Source organism: Trichechus manatus, unplaced genomic scaffold, assembly GCF_000243295.1.
Source record: "Trichechus manatus latirostris isolate Lorelei unplaced genomic scaffold, TriManLat1.0 scaffold00021, whole genome shotgun sequence".
Taxonomy (NCBI): Eukaryota; Metazoa; Chordata; class Mammalia; order Sirenia; family Trichechidae; genus Trichechus; species Trichechus manatus.
The window spans coordinates 23718870-23745572 of record NW_004443957.1 but is presented as its reverse complement, the minus strand read 5'-3'; the positions used below and the strand labels follow the sequence as shown (position 1 = coordinate 23745572).

Here is a 26703-nt window from a genome sequence, read left to right as displayed (position 1 = left end):
TTTCAGAGCCAGATAGTTCTTCCTTGTATGCTAGTTGGAGACTCATCCATTTATACACATGATATCATTTATTCTTTTTAGAAACAATTCGGTTATATTTTCTCAGATCCTTGGGTGGTATTATTCATTTGTTTGTCTTTTGGTCAGTGTGCCTCCTTTACCTATTAAAGTTTTCTGGTGCCAATAAGTCCACTTCTGGCCTCCTGAACCCCTTGCACAATGATCTGGTACATTCTCCCTTAAGAGGAATGAGTCTAAAACTCATCAGACTTCATGCCTAGCACAAGAGCATTCACTCATTCTGCTTTATGGAAAATAAATGAACTCCAGCTACAAAACAATCCATTCCTAAAATTCCTATAACATTTCCCAGCTCGGGATGAGGACCAATAAAAGGAAGCTTCCTGGGGTTGGTCCCATTGAGTACAGCCCTCAGGATCTCTCAAAACAAATTCTGTTTCACATTACTTGAGAAATAAAGTTAAAACTCCTTAAAAGGATTTATGGAACCCTTCATGTTTTTTCATCTGCTTAATTCTCTAGCTTTTTAGCCTCACTGAACTATTCGAGTGCTGACTCTGAGCCTCTACACAACAGATGGCACCTTTAGAGAATGATCTCCTTCCAGTGATCCATTTTCCTTGCCCCTTCCCTTTCCTCACCAACTGGTTAGCACATTTTCATCCACGGCCCAGAGTAGCACAGGGGTTAAGAGCCAAATGGAACCTGGTTTTACATCCTGGCTCTGCTACTTACTACCCATGTGAGTTTGGGCAGGTTACCTCACTTTTTATGCCTCTGTTTCTTCACTGTATGCTAGGAATAAATTATAGTACCTCCCTCATGAGGTTATTAAAGTATTCATTAACTCAGTTAATATATGTAAAATATGTAGAACTGTACCTGGCATGAAGTAAGTGCTCAATAAGGGTTAAGCCAATATTATTATGATTCAGATGGATGGAGCCCTGGTGGTGCAGTGCTTACAAGCTCAGCTGCCTACCAAAAGGTTGGCAGTTTGAATCCTCCAGCCGCTCCTTGGAAACCCTGTGGGGCAGTTCTACTGTGTCCTATAGCGTCATTGTGAGTTGGAATTGATGGCAATGGGTTTTGGTTTTTGGTCACATTCCTCTGGAATCATTTAGTCCTGGTTTAGTGACCCTACGTGTGCTTTTCCTGTCTTATCACTTATTATGCAGTAATGTAATATAGGGAAGAAGTATGTGCTGAGATGAACTAGAGCAGTCCCGTTCACAGGCATTTAATACTGTCATCACAGAGTAACTATACTTCGTCTCTTTTCACTCTTTCCTGTATTGAATATTCCAGTCACTTAAAGAAAGCTCCTTACATTCCCAAACCACTAACCCTCAAAGATACCACATAGAAGTTTAGTTTTCAAAGGAGGAAAGATGAAAAGCATGTCTGTGGAACATCCAGTTCTTTCCCTACTGGGCTCAAAGAACTTCTTTGCACATGCTAATTCACTGCAGGGAGTCTTGGAAGGCTGTTTCAAGCCTTTGTACATGGCAGGTTTTTTTTTTTTTTTTTTTTTTTAATACCAAGTTTCTCTATGCAAAATTGATAGAATGTGCTGTGGAGTTCAATAGGATGAAATCCTACTTCTGTTGGTAGATCTATTTCCAGTTCTGCCACATACTTGGTGGTAAATATCCAGATGTATGCAACATACTTTTCTTTATTGTTTTTAATAGGATCGTCCATTTGCTGGAAATGCTCATGGGATTTACACAAAATCTTGCCCCGTTAGCAACTATGATCATTTGCCGCCTTGTTTTTCAGGTCCTGGACTCGCTGGGAGTCAAAGGTTTGAGACACTCAGCTGTGCCTGAACACACAAGAAAAACACACAGGAGGAAGACGAAGCATTCAGCCACTCCTCCCAATGCTTTCTGATATTAGGGAGGGAGGTTTTGTGTAAATCAAACATCTGGAAAAACCGACCAAAGTTTTCCTTTGCCATCCAGATGTTTCTATGTACTGCCCTGATCTCTTCAATCTCACTTTGTCTCCTTGACATCGAAACAGCTGATCCATTTAGGAACCACTCTTAAGTGCCTCTCACTAAATTTTTCATTTGGTCTTACTCTGTTCGCTGGAGCTCCTGCCTGTTCCACTGAATCGTTAACCATTTGAACACTTCTGATACCGCAATCCACATGTAAATGAGCATGGAAGCATTAAATAACCTTATAGCTGCATGGCAGGAAATTGGCGGCTTTAATCCCATTAACCCTAACTTCAAGGATCTTTGACTTTCGGGGTGAAAAGGCCATCATAAAGAGCTTCTGAGCAAGTGTCAAGTGTCTCTAGGATAATACTCAATGTATTAGTGTTTTTTTTTCTTCTGCCTAGAGTCAGGCAAATCAATACAACTCTCCCTACCACAGCTGTGTTTGGTACACGTTTATTCACTCGTACATTTATCAAACATTTACTCAGTGCCTACTATATGCCAGGAACTTCACTAAGTGCAGGAGATATATTACTAACAAATACTTAGGTACGGACTTGGGGGAATCATGAAAACAGATAATTTCCATGCACTATTGACAAGCACCTGGTCTTAGGTGAGCAGAGGGAAGGGGAACCTGATCTAGCTGGGACTGGAGCTAGATTTCCAGAAAGACAGGAAAGGGTAATGCCTCTGCTAAATGCTAAAGATACTTTTATAGGCAGCATTTCCATTTTGTAAAGGCATTTTCCTTCAGGTTTTCAGCATAGCAGAATACCTTCCAATTGAACTAAGTCCAGCAGTGCTTCATTTCCTGGGTTTGCATGCACCACTGAAAACCCTATGGAGCATAGTTCTGCTCTGAAACACATGGGGTTGCCATGAGTTGGAACCTACTCAGCTGCAACGGGTTTGTTTTTTGCTGTTAATAAATACAAACAGAAATATCTAGAACAGTGGTTTTCAATCTTTTTAAAGGAAAACTCAACCGAGTTTTTAACTGACATGCACATAGCCTCAACATAGAAAACAGATTTTAAAGATGTTTGTTGAAATGGGTATTGGGGCCTAGTTTAACATAGCCATCCACCTTAGCTTTGCTTCCTAAAATGATTCATGAGGCACCCTTGGATATCTCAAGGCTCTAAGGAAAGCTATTGATCTAAAGTAATGCAGGGCAAAAAAAACTCTTCATGTTAAGACTGAACTCTGCTCAATCGTAGATAGAGACTGAAACCTCTTTCCCGAGAGCCTTTCAGCTCTTATGTCAGAAGTGACTTTTCATGGATGCCTGGCATGTAGTTGTACAGCTTGGATAACACCCAACCTGACAAAGAAACAAAAGAAGATACAGTGGGAGAAAAGAGCCATTCACTGCCACTCTTGGGCCAGGGTCTCAGCAAAAAAAATCTCTTTACACTGCCTGGTTTTGCACTAGAATATGAAGAGTGAGTTTTGAGCAAAGCTCGAAAGGAGAAACACATTCCTTTGTTGGAAAGAAGTGGGGGTAGGAATTCTAGTTGGGGGAAATGGGCACCTCTGATATTCTTAAGAATGATTGAAGGGTGTGAAGAAACAATGGATTGGGGTATACACTAGCCTGGAGATCATACGTAGATCTTTAAAAGGAGAAGAGATTATTAAGTAAGTAAAGGATCAGTTAGTAGAGAACTTGAAAACCCATAATGAGGATTTTTCATATCAAATCTCAGTATTGGCTGTTTCTCTAGATTTTGGACCTTACAAATTTTCCTGACTATTGGACTGTGTTTTCTTCCTCACTGCTGATTATATGGTTTTGCCATGACCTTCTCACTTTGTAGATATCCTGATTCTAGATGGCTTATTAGCTCTGATGCCAAGCCTCCTTCTTCGTCTAAGCTTTGGTCGTGTCCATGTCTCTATTCTGATTTGATTCCCAATTAGGTGTCTTGACTATCAGCTTTTTTGTAAATCTTATTCACTTCTCTGCCTGTCTGTTCTATATTTATTTATTTCTAGGGGGTCTTTGGAGTTCCTCCTTAGAAGCAAGACGGCAAGATTTCATTGCACATACTTTGGTCATGTTAACAAGAGGGACCAGCCCCTGGAGAAGGACATCATGCCTGGTAAAGTAGAAGAGCAATGAAAAAGAGGAAGGCCCTCAACAAGATGGATTGACACAGTGGCTGCAGCAATGGGCTTAAACATAACAATGATTGTAAGGATGGCGCAGGACCGGGCAGTATTTTGTTCTGCTGTACACAGGATTGCTATGAGTCAAAACTGACTTGACGGCACCTAACAACAACAACAACAACTCAGGAGTCCCAACTCAGGAGTGGCACAAGCAGTTAAGCGCTCAACTACTAACCAAAAGGTTGGCGGCTTGAACCCACCCATAGGCACTTTGGAAGAAAGGCCTGACGATCTGCTTCTGAAAGGTCACGGTCTTGAAAACCCTATGGAGCACAGTTCTATTCTGCAAAACATAGGGTCACCATGAGTCAGAATCAACTTGATGGCAACTGTTTTTTGTTTAGCGGGCCTCACATCTCACCCCCAATTCACCCTTAAAGAGAGAGGATTGCTGATATGGTGGTTAACTGCAAGGATGTTACTGGGTCTTGGAGCTAAGGAGTGGCACATTTAATGGGGTGAACAGAAGAGTTAAAAGCTTGGGCCTCTATCTAGGTATTCTTTTTTCCTCTTTGACCTACCGTCCTTGAGATTCACAGTCTCCCGCTCTCGCTTGAGATTCAATCTCTTGAATTTTGTAGCCCATCTCCCATGCAACTATAGGAAGCGCACGTTCTCTGGAAAGGCCCAGAAAAAAAGAGGCCAAAAATATCCTTTAGTCTAATTTTGTGGAGGATCTTGGTCCCACCCATAGTCTAAGAAGGAGTTTCAGCTCAAGAAGACTCTATATTATTGACTGCGGCAAAACACTCAGCTAGCAATAAAAAACATGCATTTGCTTGAACTTTGTAAAGTGATTCTTCATGTACACTGACTGGTTAAGTGACAAACACTGGGATGAGGACCTTGGTTGATGACTTAGTATCATCTCTACAGCACTCACAAGTATTACTGCAGGTTCCAAGAAAGATGGAGACAAACCCTAATAGAAGATGATTCTGCTACTGAGTGCAGGCTGACAGAAAGGAGAGAGACTTGACAAAGAAGGAAGTGAGCTGATGCAGCTAAGGTGGTGAAGGCCAGCATGAGGGCTGAGGTCGTAGAAATGAGGAGGGAAGAGCTCATCCAGAAATCACTGTGGAGAAGTTCCAAATTCCCAGGCTGCTCCTCTGAGAAAAGAGACTTTGAAATAGAGTCTTGGCAGAGTATGGTGATTGGGAAACTACAGTCATTCCGACCAGTTACATGTTCTACTGTTGCTCTATCTTGGCAGAGAGCTTTCTGACTCAGTGGAGAGGTGATTACACACTGAAAACTTGGCCCAACCTGTCCTCTCCAAGGACCTCTGGAACGCTGCTATTAATCAGCAGACTGGCCATCAAGGGTCACTTGACATTTTGAAAATGTGTTTTCGATACATGGGCAAGCCTGTTGATACATTCTTTCAGTGTCCCCACAGAGTCGGAACAGCCCGTGGCCAATGGGACATGTCAGGCACTGCCTGCACACATGGAACTCCTTTATTCGGGAGCCCAGGCCAGAGCGCAATGAGCTCGTCTCCGTTTGGAGGTGGAGGAAACTGGAAACATAAGGACAGTGTGGATTGCAAGCTTGAAAATCCGATATGCTGGGAGCCTGCAAACCAACAGGAAGAGAAGAAAGGGGCTCCCTACAAGCTAGCCCCCAGCACCAGAAAATGATGTAAGATCCAAAGACTTTGACTGTCCCATTGTTTCCTGAAGAATGTCTGGAAAGAAGGGAAAGCAATTGTTCCATTGGGTCAAAGTACACTCTTATCATCAGGGATGTACTTAGGGTGACTAGGTCATAGGGCTTATCCTTGGGACCTGAGTAAATAAAACTCCCCCACCACATACACTTATCTATGTCTGTATTTCTACTCTGTAAAATGAAGTTAAAATGAACATAAATCTTAAAGAGAAAAACAGGCCTCAACAGGAGTGGGCGATGAGGGAATGAGGCCGTCTCTTCCAAGTTTGCCTTTTGAGTATCGAGTAGGGGGTTGGTTGAATAAATGTAAAGCCGTGGGTATACATCTCACTAAAGGAGATATAAACATGTCCAATAAGCACATGAGTAAATAGCCATGCCTTTTTAAAGGCAGCTGGTGGAGTTAGTCCTTCTTCCTTTCTACATGTTTTCCTACTAGAAGCCATCCTTCCTGTCCCTCACCAACACCAATGCTATCTTCTTGTCCCTCACTCATGTCCCCCACTCACCCAAAGCAACAAAATCACAGGACCTTGGGCAATCCCATTCTTTCTAAAGACTTCTTCAACTTTTAACTCTTTTAACCTCTAGCCTACGTAGTGTCTGGTACAGAAGAAGAAATGACAATATGATAATAATATCCAACATCAAGGAAATATACCTTTGGATTCTAAAGAAGCATAAGTAGGTATTACTAGTATCCCAAGTTTAAAGATGAGGTGTAGAAGCAATGCGAGGCAGTGGGAGTAGGTCCTGAGGAGGGTCAGCAGCTCCTTACAAGGTAATTACTTCGGGATGAGAGGTATAACAGGTTCTTCAGGCAAGAGGAGTCTAACCTCCTCAGACAGGGAGGAAACATTACGTCTATTGACAAAGAAGACTTAAAAGATTTCGGGTTCAAGGTCCTCAGCTTCATCAAATCTGCTCATATGTCTCCATCCCAATTTTCAGGGTCCCACTTCTTTTCAATTAGTGCCCTATCTTTAACTGAGACACTGTGAGATTAGGAATTTAATTTGTATTGTAATTCAGCCATCCTCAGGATTAGACTTTTGGTTTAGTTTTCAGAAGTCTTAGACCTGTAGTTATAGGAAATAAGATTTTTTTCCCCCTCAGGCTGTTCTTCAGCTTTACATCTTTTCACAGGCCTTGAACTGGGAATTTAAAGCTCTGCGATCATTATTTTCTTTATCCAAATTCTCTAGTATACTTAGAAGCAAACAACCCCATTGTAATTCTTATTTTTCACGAAAATGATCTTTGGAAGTAAATACTCAATAATCCAAAGCCTTGCCTTCCATAGGCACTTGATTAGAGGTGTCCATAGTAATGGACCACTGGTGGTACAGTGGTTAAGAGCCTGGCTGCTAACCAAAAGGTCAGCTGTTTGAATCCACCAGTCACTCCATGGAAACCCTATGGACAGTTCTACTCTGCCCTACAGTGTGTCTATAAGTTGGAATCGACTTGATGGCAACGGGTTTGTTTGTTTTTTATAGATAGTAATATAAGCAACTAATTTGCCAACTAAACAGCACCTAACAATAACAATAATTTGGCACTATATCCCATGAACTACATGTTCCTTTTACCACTAGGAACAGGACTGTTAATGCCATCAAATCTAGCCAGATCAGAGAAACAATTATAGAATTACAGATAACTCAGAGCCAATTCAGAAAACCCATCAAAATTCTGATTTAGTCGGGTTCAATCACACAAACTGGAACCAATAGGAAGAAAGTTATATGTACGTGTGTGTGTGTGTGCGCACATTTACATGCAATTTGGGGAGCTTTTCTATCATTGGTAGGATCTCTGGGTGGTGCACACGGTTAAGCACTAGGCTACTAACCAAAAGGTTGGCAGTTCGATTCCACCAGCAACTCTTTGGAAATCCTTTGGGACAGTTCTACTCTGTTCTATAGGGTTGTTATGAGCCGGAATCAACTCAACAGCTATGGGTTTGTTTGGTTGGTTGCTTGGTTTAGAGTCATTTCAGATGGATAATCTGGTGATCTGCTTCTGAAAGGTCACAGCCATGAAAACCCTATAGAGCATAGCTCCACTCTGAAATATATGGAGTTGCTATGAGTCAGAATAGACTCAATGGCAAATGGTATGGTTTTGGTTTTTTATCATCCTCATTATAAAGTCTCTATAAAGCATTGCCTCTGGAATGGGAGCTTGTAGGCAGCATAGTAGGGAGTTGAAAAGATGGCTGTGCAGTGGGGGAGAGGAATGACAATCTGAAACCCACGAATATGAGCTGGAGCCCAGAAAGACAGACTGGAACCTGTGCGGATCTCTCCCCATCTTCAGTCTTCCAACTTCCATGGTGTTGGTCCCTTGCAGGAAAAGCTGGGGCTCTTCGTCAGAGACATAGACGTGTATCTGGCCCAGGAGTTGTAGAAGATAAAGAAGGACTCAGTGGGAGGTGGAACAGCTATGGACCCCTCATTGTTTTACACCAAGAGGAGCCAGTTGAGAGTTACAACACCCATGAGCTGCAACAACACATGGTGCCCCAGCACTAACTTTCCAAGCGTAAAAGGAATATGACTGCAGCTTCACTTTTACTTTCTAAATCTCATACAAAATGTTTCTTGTGGCCTACACTCTAAACTGTTCAGAGAAAGGAAATGTAATCCCTGCTTAACTAAGTGTAACTCATTGCCATCGAGTCTGTTCTGACTCATAGCGACTCTATAGGACAGAGTAGAATTGCCCCATAAAGTTTCCAAGGAGCAGCTGGTGGATTTGAACTGCAGACCTTTTGGTTAGCAGCCAAATGCTTAACCATTGTGCCACCAGTTTACCCACTAAAAATACATCACAAAGAAGCTTAGGATGGTGACAGTGGAGACAGAGAACTATATTTTGATGGTCAGGATGTGGGCATTTGAGTGAAAGATAAAGTAACCATGAATCCTAAGGTTTTAACTGGAGTAACTAGGTGAATGGTAGTACTTTAACTCAGTTAGGAAAGATGAGGGAAGCAGAAGGTCTAGGGGGTCATACTTAAAGGCATGAGTATATTCAAGTATAAATATAGACAATCCAGCTAACAGTGGCTTAAATAAGTAATTTATTGGTCTCAGACAACCAGAAGTCCTGGAGTAGTCAGTCCAGTGCTGATAGAGTAGTTCAACAATGTCACATAAGGTCCCAGGATCTTTCCATCTTTCTCCATTCTTAGTAGGTAGATCTTTGTCTTCAGAGTTTTTGCCTCATTGTTGCAAGATAATTGTTGCATCTTTGTCCACTTTCTGAGCGTGAGAAGATTGCAAAGGGCAAAAGGCCAAGCCTTGAGTTGCAATATTGAAGGATCCCACAGAGAAAATATTAAACAATGCAGAAAGTATCAAAAGAAGATGGAAGGAAAGCAGGGTCGCTATACCGAAAAGAATTGGTCAACATTCAACAATTTCAGGAAGTAGCATATGATCAGACTTTCCCTTTTAAAGTTATTTCCCAAAAGCCCCACTACATGACTTCTGCTTACATCTTATTGGAAAGAATGGTGTCACATGACCACTAACAGGAAGGTGGTTAAGGAGTGGCAGATATGTGGATGGGTCAGCTATATGTCATAGATACTAAGTTTGAGTTGGCTGAGAAAGTCAAGTGGAAATGTCAAGTAGCCAGCTGGACCAATGGGTTTGTGTCTTAGGAGGGAATGCCAAATCTTTGCCCTGCTTGGCTCTCCCCAAGAGACTGAAATGTAGAATGATCAGTTCTGGTGAGAGTGATGTTATGTAGCCCTGTAAAGCATGTTCCTGTGTGCATGTATGTATGCATATGAAGGGAGTGTGGGGTTTGAACATGGCTGACAACATGACAACACTTACTGCAAGCTGGGTTAATGTAAAGAGAATGGATTAGGGAGATGTGGAGGACTGCACATGCAAAAGTCAGAATTCTTTTATAAAACTGATCAGAGCCATTCTATCAGCTGTACTCTGAGTTTCCTATCCCCACATTACCCTTAGCTTCTCCTGTGACAAAGAGATAATATCATCAGTCAGAAAAAGGCCAGGGGCCAACTGCGGAACAGACCATCAATTGCTCATATGCAAGTTCAAGTTGAAACAGAAGAAAATTAGAACAAGTCCATGAAAGCCAAAGTAAAACCTTGAGTATATCCCACCTGAATTTAGAGACCATCTGATGAATAGATTTGATGCACTGAACACTAATGACTGAAGGCCAGACAAGTTGTGGAATGACATCAAGGACATCATACATGAAGAAAGCAAGAGGTCATTAAAAAGACAAGAGGTCATTAAAAAGACAGGAAAGAAAGAACGTTGAGTCGCTAAAGCAAAAGGAAGAAATGATAAAGTAAAAGAGCTGAACAGAAGATTTCAAAGGGTGGCTCGAGAACACCAAGTAAAGTATTATAATGAAATGTGCAAAGACCTGGAGTTAGAAAACCAAAAGGGAAGAACACACTAGGCATTTCTCAAGCTGAAAGAACTGAAGAGAAAATGCAAGCCTCAAGTTGCAATATTGAAGGATTCTACAGGGAAAATATTAAAAAATACAGGAAGTACCAAAAGAAGCTGGAAGGAATACACAGAGTCACTATACCAAAAAGAATTGGTCGACATTCAACCATTTCAGGAGGTAGCATATGATCAGGAACTGAGGGTACTGAAGGAAGACGTCCAAGCTGCACTGAAGACACTGGCAAAACACAAGCCTCCAGGAATTGACGGATTACCAACTGAGCTGTTTCAACAAATGGATGCAGCACTGGAAGTGCTCACTTGTCTATGCCAAGAAATTTCAAAGACAGCTCCCTGGCCAACCGACTGGAAGAGATTCATACTTTTGCCTATTCCCAAGAGAGGTGATCCAACTGAATGCAGAAATAATCAAACAATATCATTAATATCACACGCAAGTAAAATTTTGCTGAGGATCATTCAAAAGCAGCTGCAGCGGTATATCCACAGGGAACTTCCAGAAATTCAAGCTAAATTCAGAAGAGGACGTGGAATCAGGGATATCACTGCTGATGTCAGATGGATCCTGGCTGAAAGCAGAGAATACCATAAAGATGTTTACCTGTGTTTTATTGACTATGCAAAGGTATTCAACCAAGTGGATCATAACAAATAATGGATAACATTGTGAAGATTGGGAATTCCAGAACACTTAATTGTGCTCATGAGGAACCTGTAAATAGATCAAGAGACAGTCGTTCAAACAGAACAAGGGGATACTGCACCGTTTAAAATCAGGAAAGGTGTGCATCAGGGTTGTATCCTTTCACCATAACTATTCAATCTGCATACTGAGCAAGTAGTCAGAGAACCTGGACTATATGAAGAAGAACGGGGCATCAGGATTGGAGGAAGACTCATTAACAACCTTCGTTATGCAGATGACACAACCTTGCTTGCTGAAAGCGAAGAGGACTTGAAGCACTTACTGATGAAGAACAAAGACCACAGCCTTCAGTATGGATTACACCTCAACATAAAGAAAACACAAATCCTCACAACTGGACCATTAAGCAACATCACGATAAACGGAGAAAAGATTGAAGTTGTCAAGGATTTCATTTTACTTGGGTCCAAAATCAACAACCATGGAAGCAGCAGTCAAGAAATCAAAAGACGCATTGCATTGGGCAAATCTGCTGCAAAAGTCCTCTTTAAAGTGTTAAAAAGCAAAGATGTCACCTTAAGGATTAAGGTATTTTCAATAGCCTCATACTCATGTGAAAGCTGGACGATGAATAAGGAAGACTGAAGAAGAACTGACACTTTCGAATTGTGGTGTTTGCGAAGAATATTGACTATACCATGGACTGCCAAAAGAACGAACAAATCTATCTTGGAAGAAGTACAACCAGAATGCTGCTTAGAAGCAAGGATAGCGACACTATGTCTCCATACTTTGGATATGCTATCAGGAGGGATCAGTCCCTGGAGAAGGATGTCATGCTTGTAGAGGGTCAGCAGAAAAGAGGAAGACCTTCAACGAGATGGATTGACACAGTGGCTGCAACAATGGGCTCAAGCATAACAATGATTGTGAGAATGGCATAGGACCAGGCAGTGTTTCATTCTATTGTACGTAGGGTCGCTATGGGTCAGCACCTAACAACAACAGCAACATACTTATTAGATCTTTCATTTGCCCACTTGGTTTCCTTCCTTTGGAGACCTTCCCCTTTCTGCTAGTCATCCTATCGGGATTATCTGTGGAATTTGTAGGCGCAGAGGCTTGTAACAGCAACATACAGGATGTGTGCTTGCTTCTCCCCATTTTGCTCGATGCGATGGATGAAGGCTTCCACACCCTGTCCTGTACGCTGAGGGCACATTCAGGCTTCATTGATATCATTGCTTAACTCTGCTCAAGAACTGGGGTACTTATGAGAAATTTCAAGGAAATTTTGTCAAAAGTACTTGGTTAAAGCAAAGATTCTGGCCGGATTTACTGGCTCCACACAGAAATTTCCAAGTCAAATATTGTAGTAACCAGAAGTCTGTCCCTACTAATGACTGTGCAGTAGCTCATGTCTGGTCACTGCCTTGTCATGCTCTGTGCTTCCAAAATATCGGACAGAGGAAATGAGCAATATCAATGCAGTTTAATTTTAGAAAGAAGCTCAATGGTCAGGGTCACATGCAGAATTATTTACTAAAGTATGCTGTGAAGTATCCTTTTTGAGTAGTGAGGAGTTAAGCAGATGCCTTGACTGTATGAATCCAGCCTTCCCCCAAGTGTCCAGTGAGATATTATAATATACTGGGGAAAAAGGTTTGTGATTAAATACTTTGGAAAATGTTGGCTTGAACAAATTAAACCTGTTTACAAATGAACTTCCAAGAATCTTTAAATGTCAGTGTTCACTGCACACATTTAATAGGAGGGCATGTTATGCGGTGTTTCCCAAACTTGTTTGATCATGGAATTTTTTTCACTCAGAGTATCTTTATGGGAATAGTTGTTCTATAGAACACTCTTTGGTAAACAATGATTTTGACTATCATCTGTCAGGCTGTGGACTAGATGATTTTTCCAGGCTTCTTTGAATAATGCCATTCTAGGTAAAGATTCTTCAGTCATAGGTGATGACCAGGGCCTTCATTGTTCTAGTACCCATTTATTACGGATTGAATTGTGTCCCCCAAAATGTGTTGTAAATCCTAACCCCTATACTTGTGGATGTGATTCCATTTGGGAATAAGGCTTTCTTTGTTATGTTGAGGCCATAACAGTGCAGAGTGTGACTTAATCCAATCCCTTGAGATATAAAAAAGAGCAAATTAGGCACAGAAGCAAAGAAACACAGATGAGGGAAGACAGATGCTATGTCACATGACGATTGCCAAATAACTGAGGAACAGAAGCTGAAAAGAGACAAGGACCTTCCCTCAGAGCCAACAGAGAAAGAAAGCCTTCCCCTAGTGCTGGTGCCCTGAACTCAAACTTACGGTCTCCTAACCTGTGAGAGGAAACGCTGGTGGCACAGTGGTTAAGAGCTACGGCTGCTAACCAAAATGTTGGCAGTTTGAATCTACCAGGTGCTCCTTGGAAGCCCTATGGGGCAGTTCTACTCTGTCCTATAGGGTTGCTATGAGTCGGAATTGACTTGACGACCATGGGTTTAGGTTTTTTTTTTTAACTGTGAGAAAATATCCTTCTGTTGCTAAAGCCACCCACTTGTGGTATTTCTGTTATAGCAGCACTAGAAAACTAAGATACTATACTAGGAGGCAAATTCACTTGGGATGAGCGGAGAGATCATTTGACTTGGAGTCAGAAGAGGTAGAAGGTTATGTCATTTCTGCTACTAACTAACTGTTATCTTAATGAAGTTAAGTTATCTTAGTCCCAGGACTCTGACCTATAAAATGTGGATAATAATGCTACTTAGCTCACAAGCTATTGTGATGAATGAATTATGATATGTATGACATACACAAGAGTCCCTGGGTGGTGAAAACGGTTAAGAACTTGACTACCAGCCAAAAGGCTGGCTCTATAAACTCACCCAGAGGCACCTCGGGAGACAGTTCTGGCGATCTACTTCCAAAAGATCACAATCTTGAAACCCTATGGAGCAGTTCTACTCTGCACTCATGGGGTTGGCATGAGTTGGAAATGACTTGACAACAACTAACAACAGCATAGCTATAAGAGGAATCCCTGGGTGGTGTAAACTGTTAAGTGCTTGACTACTAACTGAAAGGTTGGCAGTTTGAATCTACCCAGAGGCTCCTTGGAAGAAAGGCCTGGTGATCTATTTTGGAAAGGTCACAGCCATGGAAAACACTATGGAGCACAGTGAGATACACGGGGTCACACCATGAGTCTGAATTGACTCAGTGACAACTGGTTATAGCTATAAGAAAATAAATTTTAGGTCCTCAAAAAGTTAATAAAAAGGATGTGAAAATTTTATTTAGACTGGTTTTACCATTACATTGGTGCTTTTTTTTTTTTTTTATAAAATAATTTTATAAGACAGTCCATCAAGATATTGTATAGAAAATGCACACTAAGGTAATATATATACACTTCATAAAAATAGAATACATCTTGGCAATTGCTTCCAGAGTTTGTTACCACCACGTACAGTGTATTGACGTTTAACATTTATGCTAATTTGCACATACTCGTTTTCAAGAAAAACAAAGAAACCTGTCCTATTGATATTTTTCAAATTCTTTTCAACTGACAGGAAAATCTTTAAAAAGCTGTAATGTAAAAGTTTTGGAGCTAAGCGAATGGACGGTTATATCCAAATGTTAGAGGAAAGATCCATGCTATGAACAATCTTCTGAGGACAAAATAATATTTTTGTCTATCATAAACGGTTCAGCTGATTTCATTAAATCACTGACAAAAGCATTCTTATTATGGAGATTCAATCAAGGCGAGCACCATCAGGGATCAGAACAAACCTTTTAGTGGCTGTACCACTTCTCTAAAATGAGTGGTGTTTCCTTCTTAAAATGAAAATATGTGTGTAAATCCTATTACAAAGCATCAATACCTTTTAAGAAAAGCATCTTTATAAGTTATTTCATAAGCTTTGATCAAAACACATAACAACTGGTTTATTAATCTAAAAATGATCAAATGCTCAAAAATCCACTTGGCTTTGACTTTGTTGTTTTTGTTTTGTTAAGGAAAATGATCTTAGCTACTGTGCTACTATAAAACATTGCTGATGTGTCTTGTTAGATGTTCAGGACGATCTTTGGAAAAGTAACTGTTCCAGTGTAATAAATAAAGAAAATAATAAGGGAGTTTTCTAGACCTTATTAAAAGATATGACCATGGTGGGATGATGAAAATACCTCAGCAGTACCAAGGAAGGTACGCAGAACACAGCATAGCACCATTTCCAAGTTGCCAAGATCGCAACAGTTCAGGAGACCGTAATCTGGAAGGGGACTTGATTCCCATGATTAATGCAGTTTAAATACATGGATTAGTTTTTGAGAACTTCTTAGTATGGATAGGCAGATACAGCTATATAAACTATGAATGTGGTCTGATATTCAATGGTCCCATTGGCACTGTAGGATAAGGCTCGAACCCTCATGCGGTAGGTCTGCGGTTCTCGTAGTGGTCGTGTTGTGTACACCACTCCTTTCAGGTTTTCATCCCTTAGGGCAAAAGGAACAGTTTGTTCCTCATCTACCATGAGGAATGTTGTCCTGGGATGCATCACTCCATCCTGTGTGTACACAACCAGCCGGATTAAATCTTGATTGGCAGCTATTCCGAACGGGAGGGAGACAAGTTTGTATTCCAAGGCATATGGGCTCAAGGCACATTCCAGATCATTGGGTGGACAGTTCTTGAAGCAGAACCTAAAGACAACAGACACATGAAATGCACAGAATTATCTGGGTTGGAAGCAGGAGAAGGCCTGATGCAGGTGATCATGATGCATGACAACTTTTAGGTATTAAACACAGGAGACAGTCTGAGTGGAAGAGCAATAAGGCTCACCCCAAGTTCTAAGTCGGTAACACAAACCAGATGCCAGATGGCTTTGAGAGTATGCTGGTCTAGAATCAAAGATCTATCTTTCAGATCCTTTAAAGGCAGAGGCCTTTGAACCATGGAAGTAAGTATAAATACACAAGAGTGTCTTTAAAATGAAATGTCAGGTTTGGAAACAAAACCATCTGCACATATACTGGAAACAAGGACATTTTAGAAAGAAAAATATAACTTTTTTTTTTTAAATTTAAAAATAACATCTTTCCCAAGATAATCTGCAAGCTGAAATAGGATAGATTAATTTTTGGTTTATTTTTCTAAAAATAATGAAATGTCAATTAGAATTCCTGGAGAGGGGGAGAAACTTCCTTTTGTATTTGTGTTCAACATTATTTAACATTATTTTAGATTAAAAGTATTATATTTTATTTTGCTAGAGCCCACACTGACTATGAATCATCATGAGTTTTAAATTGTCTGCCAGAGATCACTGGTAATAAAGAAGAAAATAAAAAGTGCACAAAGGACCATTTTCTGAAGATACGGATTCTTCCGTTATAGTATTTTCAGAAATTTCAAGTCTATACTTTCAAATTTCTTTCCCCTTTCTAGTCCACTCAAACCAATTGCAAACATGTTTTTGATGGATCCTAGACAGGCTGTACTTGACCTTGGCACAGGAGCTTGGTATGCACCACCCAGAGGAAAATAAAGTGTGAGCTCCAACCCGCATTTGGTTTCAGAACCACCCTCTTCCTAGCAGGGTCTATCAAGATGAACATCATCACTTGTTTTCAAGCACTCAATTAACTTGGTACCTGACCAAAGTACAGCATTTCTGGAAGAGAGGGAGCAAACAGAAGAGTAGTTTATTCAGAACCCAGAGAAGACAGTGTTTCAGACGGTAGAAAATGTAGACAAGACGACATATGTATGGGTAGACTATTGCCTCATCCTTGCTCATCTCCATTCTCTGGTGGCACGGTGAGTCATCACAGTAGCAGAACAGACGCTGCTCTAAGTGCTGAGAATCCTTAAAGCCCCGAAGCAGCACAAATGAAAACTGGAACATTTCAAAGGAAGGCAAGCTCTATCACCCCCACAGAGCTAGCTGCTGAGGCAGACGTCTAGATGTTGCGTGGAGGATTACATACTGGGGAGACTGCCCCAGGAGACCCTGGTAGCCAAGTGATGGCTTAGGCTGCAGTGGTTGCTGCTGGATGAGCTCATTTCTTGCCCATTCATTGAAGAAGGAATACATTGTTACTCCATTTTCTCCTGGGGTCATTGACTTCCTGTGAGTTAAACATGACTACAGACAGGGTTTTCTGGTCAAGGAGACAGAGGAAGAAGGATTTTCAAAAGCATGTCTGGGATGACAAGGCAAGACATACCCTGAAACAGGATCCCGTTGGTAGTTGCGTGGACAGGGTGTATCGATGCACTGGTAGCTTCCTCTCATGTTGAAGCACATGCGATTTGGTCCACAGCGCACATTCTGCTCCAGGCACTCATCAACATCTAGTAACAGCAAAAGGAACATCAGCAACACGGTCAGAGAAGGCCCTCAGAGCAGGTTTTCTGGACTTTGAACTAGAACATAGGAGGCCAGAATTCTACTTTTCACAAAGAAACTTGGTGGCTGGACCTAAGCTTTTTCTTTTTTTATTGTGATTTAGGTGAAAGTTTACGCAGTAACTTAGTTTCTAATTAAACAGTTAATACATAAATTGTTTTGTGACATTGATTGCCAATCCTGTGATGTGTCAACATTCTCCCCTTCTCCACCCTAGGCTTCCTACTTCCATTCATACAGTTTTTCTGTCCCTTCCCGCTTTCTGGTCATTGCTTTTGGGCTGGTGTGTCCATTAGTCTCGTATACATGATTGAACTACAAAGCGTGTTCCTCAAGTGTGTTATTGTTGGTCCTGTAGGTTTGTCTAATCTTTGGCTGAAGGGTGAACTTCAGGAGAGACTTCAGTACTAAGTTAAAAGGGTGTCTTGGAGCCATAATGTCATGGTTTCTCCAGTCTCTGTCAGACCAGCAAACCTAGTATTTTTTTTTTGTAAATTTGAATTTTGTTCTGCATTTTCCTCTCGCTCTGTCCAGGACCCTCTATTGTGATCCCTGCCAGAGCAGTTGGTGGTGGTAACAAGGCACTATGTAGTTGTTCTGGGCTCAGTCTGGTGGAGACTGTGGTAATTGTGGTCCATTAGTCTTTTGTACTGATCTTTCCCTTGTGTCTTTTGTCTTCTTCATTCTCCTTTGCTCCTGCCAGATGGATTTAAGCTTTTTCAACCACAAAGTGGAGATCGTGATACCTAGTGCACTTTTTCTTTCAGATTTCTTTCAGGATACATTTCTTTAACATATGTGAAAGGACATGGAAAATTAAGAGCTATAAAAGTGGAGGGAAAGCTATTAAAAGCTCTCTGGTGTCCCTTGTATTTGGAACATAGAGTGTATTTGAGTTTTGCAAAGCAAATAATACTTTAAATGCACTAAAAACAAGCTGAAAAATTAAAGGACACTTTTTGTGATTTTTTTTGTAAAGTGAAGAATCTCTTTAAAATGTAATTCTTCCTTAGAGTTTTCTTTTATAAGTTTAAATTGTTGAGTAGGGAGTAGTGACCAGAGGAAGACTTTTTTGAATAGGGTAGTGGAAAGTAAGTGAGTCGAGTTATTAATTCAGGGGACTATACAGGTCAGTCAGATCTTGTGGCGAGAGAGAAAACAAATATAGTAGTAAAATGGGATCAAATGAATGAGCCTAGAACCACAAGGTACAAGTTTGAACAAATGGAGCAAGGAGTTCAACTGAAGCTGAACTGCATAGGGTCATTCTCAGCTGCTATGATGACTGTACGCTCTCCTTAGGATACTGATATTATGGGGAAAAACAGACAAATGAAACAGTGTTTATTTTGTTATTTTCTACACAAATTTGTTACATGAATAGGAAAATACCTAAATCACAAAAATTAAGAAACATCCAGACGGAACTAAAGGAATTTTTTTTTTTTTTTTTTTTTAGCTTTCTGAAAATGAATGTTTTTGAGCAGTGATTCTTAACTTAGGGTCATATTTGAGCATCAGAGGATCTTTGAATCCTTTGAATTTACATGGAAATGGTTTTTACATGTGTGTATTTATGTGTCTGTGACAGAGAGACAGAGAGAAAGAAACTGATGGATGGATGAATTTTCTCAAGAGAGGGTCCATGGAGATTCAGAGATTCTGAGAGTCCAAAGAAGTTAAGAGCCACATTTTAGAGCAGTGGTTTTCACACTGAGGTAAATGCATCCCCCGGGGGTGGTTAAGAACTTGGCTGCTAACCACAAAGTCGGCAGCTAGAATCCACCAGCCGCTCCTTGGAAACCCTATAGGGCAGTTCTACTCTGTTCTATAGGGTCACTGTGAGTCAGAATTGACTCGACAGCAATAGGTTCGGGTTTGGATTTGGTGGTGCATAAAGGTTTTCCAGCAGTACCAGGGCAGGCAAACATTTCAGAGACTCAATTCCAGATCCTCTCCTTTCATAACTTCTTCCTAAAAGCAGTCTCCCTGAGAACTTTCTATGGTCTGGATGTGCTCTCCCCCTCCCCTTTTATAAACTTCTGCTTTACAAAAGAACAGTTTCCACTCATCCCTAATCTTTTTATGATACTCAAGTGTAAAAAACTTCAATGAAAGGTGATAACATAGGAGTACATATAGGCAACAGCAAGCTTTATTTTATCATGGCTATAAACCAACAGTCTTAGCTCTCTATTTTAAATTATATTTTAAAGTAAGCTAGTTGTTGTGAGAACACTTATTAACACTTTTATTTGAACAACAACAGCAAAAATGACCTTAGACTTTTTCTTAATAGTCAGTCTGGTTGGTCTGACAATGAGTACAGAGTTTTAAGTTATACAGTAGTCATCCTCCATGAACTGGGAGAATTCAGTCTGGTTAAATCTGCAGCTCCAAGATTTAGACAGAAATATATTTAAAGCACACATACATTAAGTAACATGCCAGAAATGACATCCTTTGCAACTATTTAAATTGATGATGAAAAATTTTAGAGATTGATTTTTAAAATTATAAGAGAACTACAAAACCAACCCAAACCAAACCCATTGCCATCGAGTCAATTCTGACTCATAGTGACCCTACAGGGCAGAGGAGAACTGTCCTGTAGGGTTTCCAAGGAGCGGCTTGTGGATTTGAACTGCCAAACTTTTGGTTAGCAGCCAAACGCTTAACCACTATGCCACCAGAGCTCTGAGAGAACTACAAGATTTGCAAAATTCTTGTATGGGTATGCAAGCCAAAAAAAAAAAAAAAAGAAGACCACTTATTTCAGAGGAAGTCTAAGTCAACTGGTTGCATACAGGTACTTGGAACACTCCTTCTTTAGTATTTGACTCAACATAGATGCTAATGCATAGGAGGGAAAAATTACAATTAAATGGACCCAAACCAATCTCTGTTGAGATGTGCCCTAAAGGTCAAATGCATCAGTATCATGGAATCTGTTCCAAGACCAATAGGCATGTGTAACTCTTTTGTCATTTCTCAGTAATAGGTGACTTTGTAGCTGCCTGATGGTATTTATACTGGACTTGGGCTGGAGTTGTGAAGTTCTATTGTGAACCCTTAATTAACTTAGAATTTTCTATAAGAAAAGAAAAAGGAGAGGAAAAAATTCCAAAAGACAATATGTTAAATCATGGCTAATAAACATCAAATCTTACTTCTAAGTTATTTAGCATTTGCCTTTTTGTCTCAAATGTGAGCATTTTAGATTTAGTTCCAAATATATTCTGTTTTCCAAGGAAAACACAGACTTTGTAATTATTTACTTAACAGTCTGCACAAAGTAAACCAATATTGAACTAGAATATTATGGAGTAAGTCACTTATTTGACTTTTTAGTTACTTATATTACTGACAATGACATAATGTGCTTTCTATTACTAGCTTTCTATGAGGACTAATTTTCATACACAAATAAAACAAGTTTTTATTTCAGTTAAGTCTTGCTTATTGTCTCTTCGAACCAATTTCTAATTATGATTTTATCTGTTAGAAGTGCTTCACCTCTTTGACAAAATGCGATTGTCTCAGAATGAAGAGAAAAGCCCTCGAGGAAAATGTAAAAGAAAATCAATTAGCCTTATCTTCCTTTCTCTCATTAAAAAAAAAAAAAAATTCCCTTCACACCCATCCTCCAAATTTTATGTTGGCTCTACATTTTACAGTGAACACATGCAGAAACACTCAGGCCAGTGGGCAGCAGGGGCCCATGATAATGGCGACACAGAGATCAGAATGTGGCACACACGCTGGTATTTGTAATAAGACCAACTACTGATCACAGATTTTCATAGGCTAAATATGAATCTATAAAGCAATATCAAAATCTAGTATACAAAGTGTTTGTGCTTGGATCCATGATCATGTACGATTTTCAGAGAAAAGCTTTCATAAGTGTTTGGACTGCTGGGCAGGTGGCTGTCCTCTGTCTTCAGTCTATTACTGTTTCCCCAGGGTTAAACATCATATAGCATTCACTCTACTCACTCAAGTTAGTCACTCTATGCATTGGTCTTAGTAAAAAGAAGCCAGAAAAATGGATAAATCGTGGTCTCTGTTAACGGACAATGTGGTGATGTCTGGTTTCTATTAAATATATTATAAGAAAGTATTATGTTAGAAATTAAAATATAGACATTTTATAACATAAATATTATTGCTACAAGAAAACCAGAAGAAGAGCTGCAACACTTTTATATTGTTTTAGAACACTGAATTCATTTAACCAAGTGCTTCTGGATGCTTCTTTTCTTAAAAAAAAATTTAGAATAGACCTCTTGAAACATCCATTTTATAGAAATTACACAATAATTCAGACCCTTGATAAAAATTATGGATTACTTTTTAAAAACATGGCTGGATTAGAACACTCATTTCAAATGCGGTGCCAATATGGTGTTCCTACATTTTTGGAATTAGAATAATGGTGCGTAAACTTAGCATAAGGATTTTTTAATTTCTCCTCTCTGTCTCTTGGGCAAATCACGATTGGTCATGTTTTTTTGGTTTTGTGTTTCATTTTGCAGCCCTGTGACTACCACTTTTCTATTAGAGTCTCTGTCCTTGTTCAGTGTCAAATTCATTTTAATTCCTCTTTTACTACTGATAACATTTCTATCACTAAAGTATAAAACTTTAAAAAAATCATATGTGAACGAAAAGTAGTCTTTTGTTCCTCATAAATGCCTCAAACACTTTCTAAAGCTATAAAAAGACTTGAGGTTATTCATTTTAGAGTAAAACCTTCTTTAAAGGGCGTAACTGTTTTCTCTCATGTCTATTTAAAACCACAAAAATATGTAACTCTTTTAAATTGCAAACATTTCAAATGACACCTGTTTCTGTTTTGTTCACATTATTTTCCACTCTCTGAAGCACAACTGAAAACTGAAAAATGTTTTGAACTGAATGAGTGACAAAGGCAATTAAAAAACAAACTGGCATAATTCAAAAAAGAAGAAAACCGTTTAACCACCATATAGCATAATTTAACCCTTTTAAATCTGACTAAGGTATTTTGAAGTTTGAGTTGGGTACCTTCGAATGCTCCAGTATCTACCCTGCTTCCTTCCTGCCTGCCTGGTACACCTAGAGGGGGCTACACCTAGAGGGAGAGTAGTTTTAGTGCTGGGCACTACCACCTATTCAGCAGGATTCTTGGGTTGAAGAACTGGGGCAAGTTATCCAACAAGAACAAGGTCAGCGCTCTTGTCCCACCCTGCTACGACACTTCAGTAGCCCTGGTGCTCATAGCATCTTAGGAGACAAAAGGACTAGTCTGGACATTATGATGCCTGGGGTCAGGTCCTACCTCTGATCTTGATTGCTCCAGGACACTGAGGCTCATGTAACTCTGAGAATTGTTTTATTATCTGTAGAAAGCATACAAGTTATTGCCCTAGACATATCTGTACTGCTGATTAAAATAGAAACATTAAAATTTGAAAAATATGAGACTATAATGTAAATATGTTAGTTCAGTACTTAAGTTGCAGTAAAATATTCTGCATAGGGTATGTTTTTAATAAACATCTGGTGACTGATGGCTGAAAACAAAAGTTATTACTGAGTTCACTTTTTTTTCTCCAGCCCACATGATCCAATGGAGCTCTTAGGAAGTAGGAATGGGTGGGTGGGGGTGGAGGGAGCTCATGGTAACTCACGAGAAGCCATCACTTTTCCTGGACTTGCCTCCCGGAACACATCTTTCATGAGATGAGTCCTAGCAAGTCTGTGTGAATCCCACAGAGAGAGAAAAGTCAGCCTAAATTTGATTATTACTGATAAAGCACTCTCTTGGAGATTTTCTTACCATAATTTAGAAAATGATATAATTTGTACATGACAGAAATTAATAAAATTCACAAGCTTATTAAGACCTACAGAATATTCCTAGATATTGCCTGCAAAATTGAGGGAGTTTCTTAGAAAGTTTTCAAGATTTATAAACCACCATTGCTGTAGAATCGATTCGGACTCATAGTGACCCTGTGTGTGTCAGAGTACAACTGTGCTCCACAGGGGGAAAAAAACTGATTTTTCCCGTAATTCTTATTTCTTTTTAATCTAAATACACATTACAATATAATAAACCTCAGCAAAGTACAATGCTCTTTCATATTTTTGTGTAAAGAGTGAATAATTGAGTGATATTTTTTCTTTCTACCATCACTATACTTTGTCCAAAACTCTACTACAGTGCCTATTACTTTGTATATTAATTATTTACTAATTTATATGTATCTAGACTAAGATCTGAGAGGGAAGGAACTGTTTCTTATTCATCTGTGTAAATGTTTTGTATCCTACAATGCTAGCACATGGTGGTGCTCAAGAATCATTTGTAGACTCACAGAATGAAAGGATTATTTACTTGATTACTCATTGACAACCCTAAAAAAACTATCTAACAAGAGTGACAAAATATCAAATTTTTAAAAAAAATTTAGAAAATTATTGTCTGAAGCCCAAATAATTTACTTGTACTCTCCCCATTTCCCCTCCCATTTTAGCTGAATTGTGAAAAAAAAAAAAATGTTTGGAGAGGTCTATTCCCATTAAGTTTTTATAAAATATGTAATATGAACTGACTTAGGCATTCTAGTTCTTTCTAGAAAGTACATACCAAAAAAGTTTCTCAACTATTTTCTTTGCTTAACTACTTTATCATTGTTTCCCCTACTTGTAAAAGCAATGTTTAAAGACAAGCTTGCCTAATGCGAATGGGAAGAAAGGGGGCAGCAACTAGGAGAATAATCATTCAAAAAGAGAAAACTTCTCATTCGCACACTCTGCTATGTTGGTTTCAAATCAAATTGCAGCAATAAACATCCCAACACTCCCTTACCTTGACATGTCTTTCCATTCAGCATGAGTTGATAACCAGGCGGGCAGATACACTGATAACTTCCAACGGTATTTTTACACTCATGCTGGCAGGTGTCTCTATTTTCACATTCATCAATATCTGTTCAGAAAGAAAGCAGAATGTATAAACACGCAAAACAAAGGCAGAAACCATGACAGAGGCAACTGTAAACAAGCTGTTGATATACTGGAGAAATATTTCTTGGTGGTTTTACATTCATGTGTTTGAGAATGCTCAATGCTGTTTTATATCAGGATCTGTTTTTAATTAAGTCTGATATAAACTATACTATATCATAAAATGTGAACACTTCTTCTGTCTGTAAGCATATGTGAGCTGAATCCCAAAACTGGCCAATTTTTACATTAGTTAAATAAGGCAAGACTGTAATGACAGTGGAAACTGATTTGTACAAGGTCCTAACCAACCGTAACCCGTTGCCGTTGAGTTGATTCCAACTCATGGCAACCCTATAGGACAGAGTGGAACTGCCGCTTAGGGTTTCCAAGGAGTAGCTGGTGGATTCAAACTGCTGACTTTTGGTTAGCAGCCAAGCTCTTAACCACTATGCCACTAGGGGTCCTACCATATCTGTACGCAAATAATGCCTTCATCTTCCATGTTTGTTTGCCAACGGTGCCCTCTCTCTGCGAGATATTTTTTTGTAAGTGCACTATGCTAAATTTCTTTTACAGCAACATGTAAAAAAAATTGGCATAGCAGCACTTATGAAAATACCTTGCGGGGAGGGCACAGTTGGCAAACAAATGTAAATGTAAAAGGCATACATTATTTGCCTAAAAATTTGGTAAGCTCTTGACAGAATGACAGGACTTACTTAGAAGTTTCTATTAAGATAAATTGGAAAAAAGGATATTAGTTTTTAATTTATTTAAATTTTAGTGCTCTCTCTCCCCCTACCCTCCCCACATGCATAGTTTTCCCACAGTCAGTATCATCAGAAAACACAAACATTTTATTTTCTGATAGAAATATTCACTCAAATTTTTCATATAACTGTAAAGTACTAATGGCAATTATATAAGCTGCCATTTAGCATGAGCTGATAGTCATGTGGGAGATACACTGATAGCTTCCCAATATCTTCACATTCATGTTAGCAGGTGTCCCTATTTTCACATTCATCAATATATCTGATAGGAAAGAAAGTAAAAGTATATAAATACATAGAGAGAGCCCTGGTGGCATGGTGGTTAAGAATTTGGCTGCTAACCAAAAGGTCGGCAGTTCAAATCCACCAGCCACTCGCTGGAGACCCTATGGGGCAGTTCTATTCTGTCCTATAGAGTCACTATGAGTCAGAATCGACTCGAAGACAACGGGTTTGGTTTATATTTATCTATATAGAGAAATACTTTATCTATACCTAAATATATATATTTACTGTGTTACTTTGAACAGGCCACTTAACCTCTCAAGATCCGTTTATTCATCTGCCCGATGGAGACACTGATACAATTTGCTCTATTTCATAGGTTTGTTGGGAGGTTCATGTACAGTATTACATGGGGAAGCATTCTGTAAATTATAAAGTCTGTCTATCTGCTGGTGGTACAGTGGTTAAGAGCTATGGCTGGCAACCAAAAAGTTGGCAGTTCAAATCCACCAGCTGCTTCTTGGAAACTCTACGGGGCAGCTGTACTCTGTCCTATAGGGTCACTATGAGTTGGAAATGACTTGATGGCAAGGGGTTTGGTTTGGGTTTGATCTATCTGCTATTATTAAACAAAGCCAAGAAAATAACAATAAAAAGGGTAGTTAAGAATAGGTTGCAATTCAAAATTAATTGATATTTGCTTTCAGAATAAGAGATGTGGTTTTGGGGGCCTAGGATTTCTCTTCTCAATTGTGCTTTGCTTTGGCTACTATTAAAATTTTCTCCCCGTCCCTGAGCAAACATCAATCAATGGAAGGGTGAAGAAGAGAACATGGCATGAAATGGAAGCAGAAGTGCACTGTGGTGGAACTAAAGAGAAGACAGAGTGAAAACTGAGAGATGACTCAGAACATAAGAATCTGTTCATCTTGCATATTTTGCTTATTCTCAATATATTCGTGTAATGATTCAAAATCTGTTAATGATAAACATTCATCAGATATTTATTTGCCAATATTTTTGAATCATTTCAGTTAGCTAAAGCATTCATTCCATAACTTGTGTTGTTTTCCTGTCTTTATTTTTTTTTATTGTTGTAATTAAATGAGGTTTACATTTCAAGTTAGTTTCCTATACAGAATTTTTTTTTTTTAACATACATTGTTATGAGACCCCAACCGCTCACCCCATTCTGTGACAGCACACTCCTCCCCTCCGCCCCTGAACTTTCAACCAGCTCCTAACTCTCTCTGCCTTCCCCTCTCACCTCTGGACAGAAGCCGCCCCTTTGGTCTCTTATATCTACTTGTCTAAGAGGCACA

The 26703-nt window shown here is 39.5% G+C and overlaps 1 protein-coding gene across 1 annotated transcript in view; it reads right to left on the bottom strand.

The window, feature by feature from the left end:
- Positions 1 to 14222: 14222 nt before the first annotated feature.
- HMCN1 (hemicentin 1) overlaps positions 14223 to 26703 on the bottom strand; it is a 545341-nt gene continuing 532860 nt past the window's right edge. Inside the window, exons 105-107 of the mRNA XM_004372917.2 lie at positions 24244 to 24363; positions 17203 to 17329; positions 14223 to 15672 (exon numbers count right to left, since the gene is read on the bottom strand). Of these exons, the coding sequence (XP_004372974.1) occupies positions 15306 to 15672; positions 17203 to 17329; positions 24244 to 24363 (614 nt within the window). The 3' untranslated portion in view covers positions 14223 to 15305. The remainder of the gene's footprint in view (positions 15673 to 17202; positions 17330 to 24243; positions 24364 to 26703) is intronic.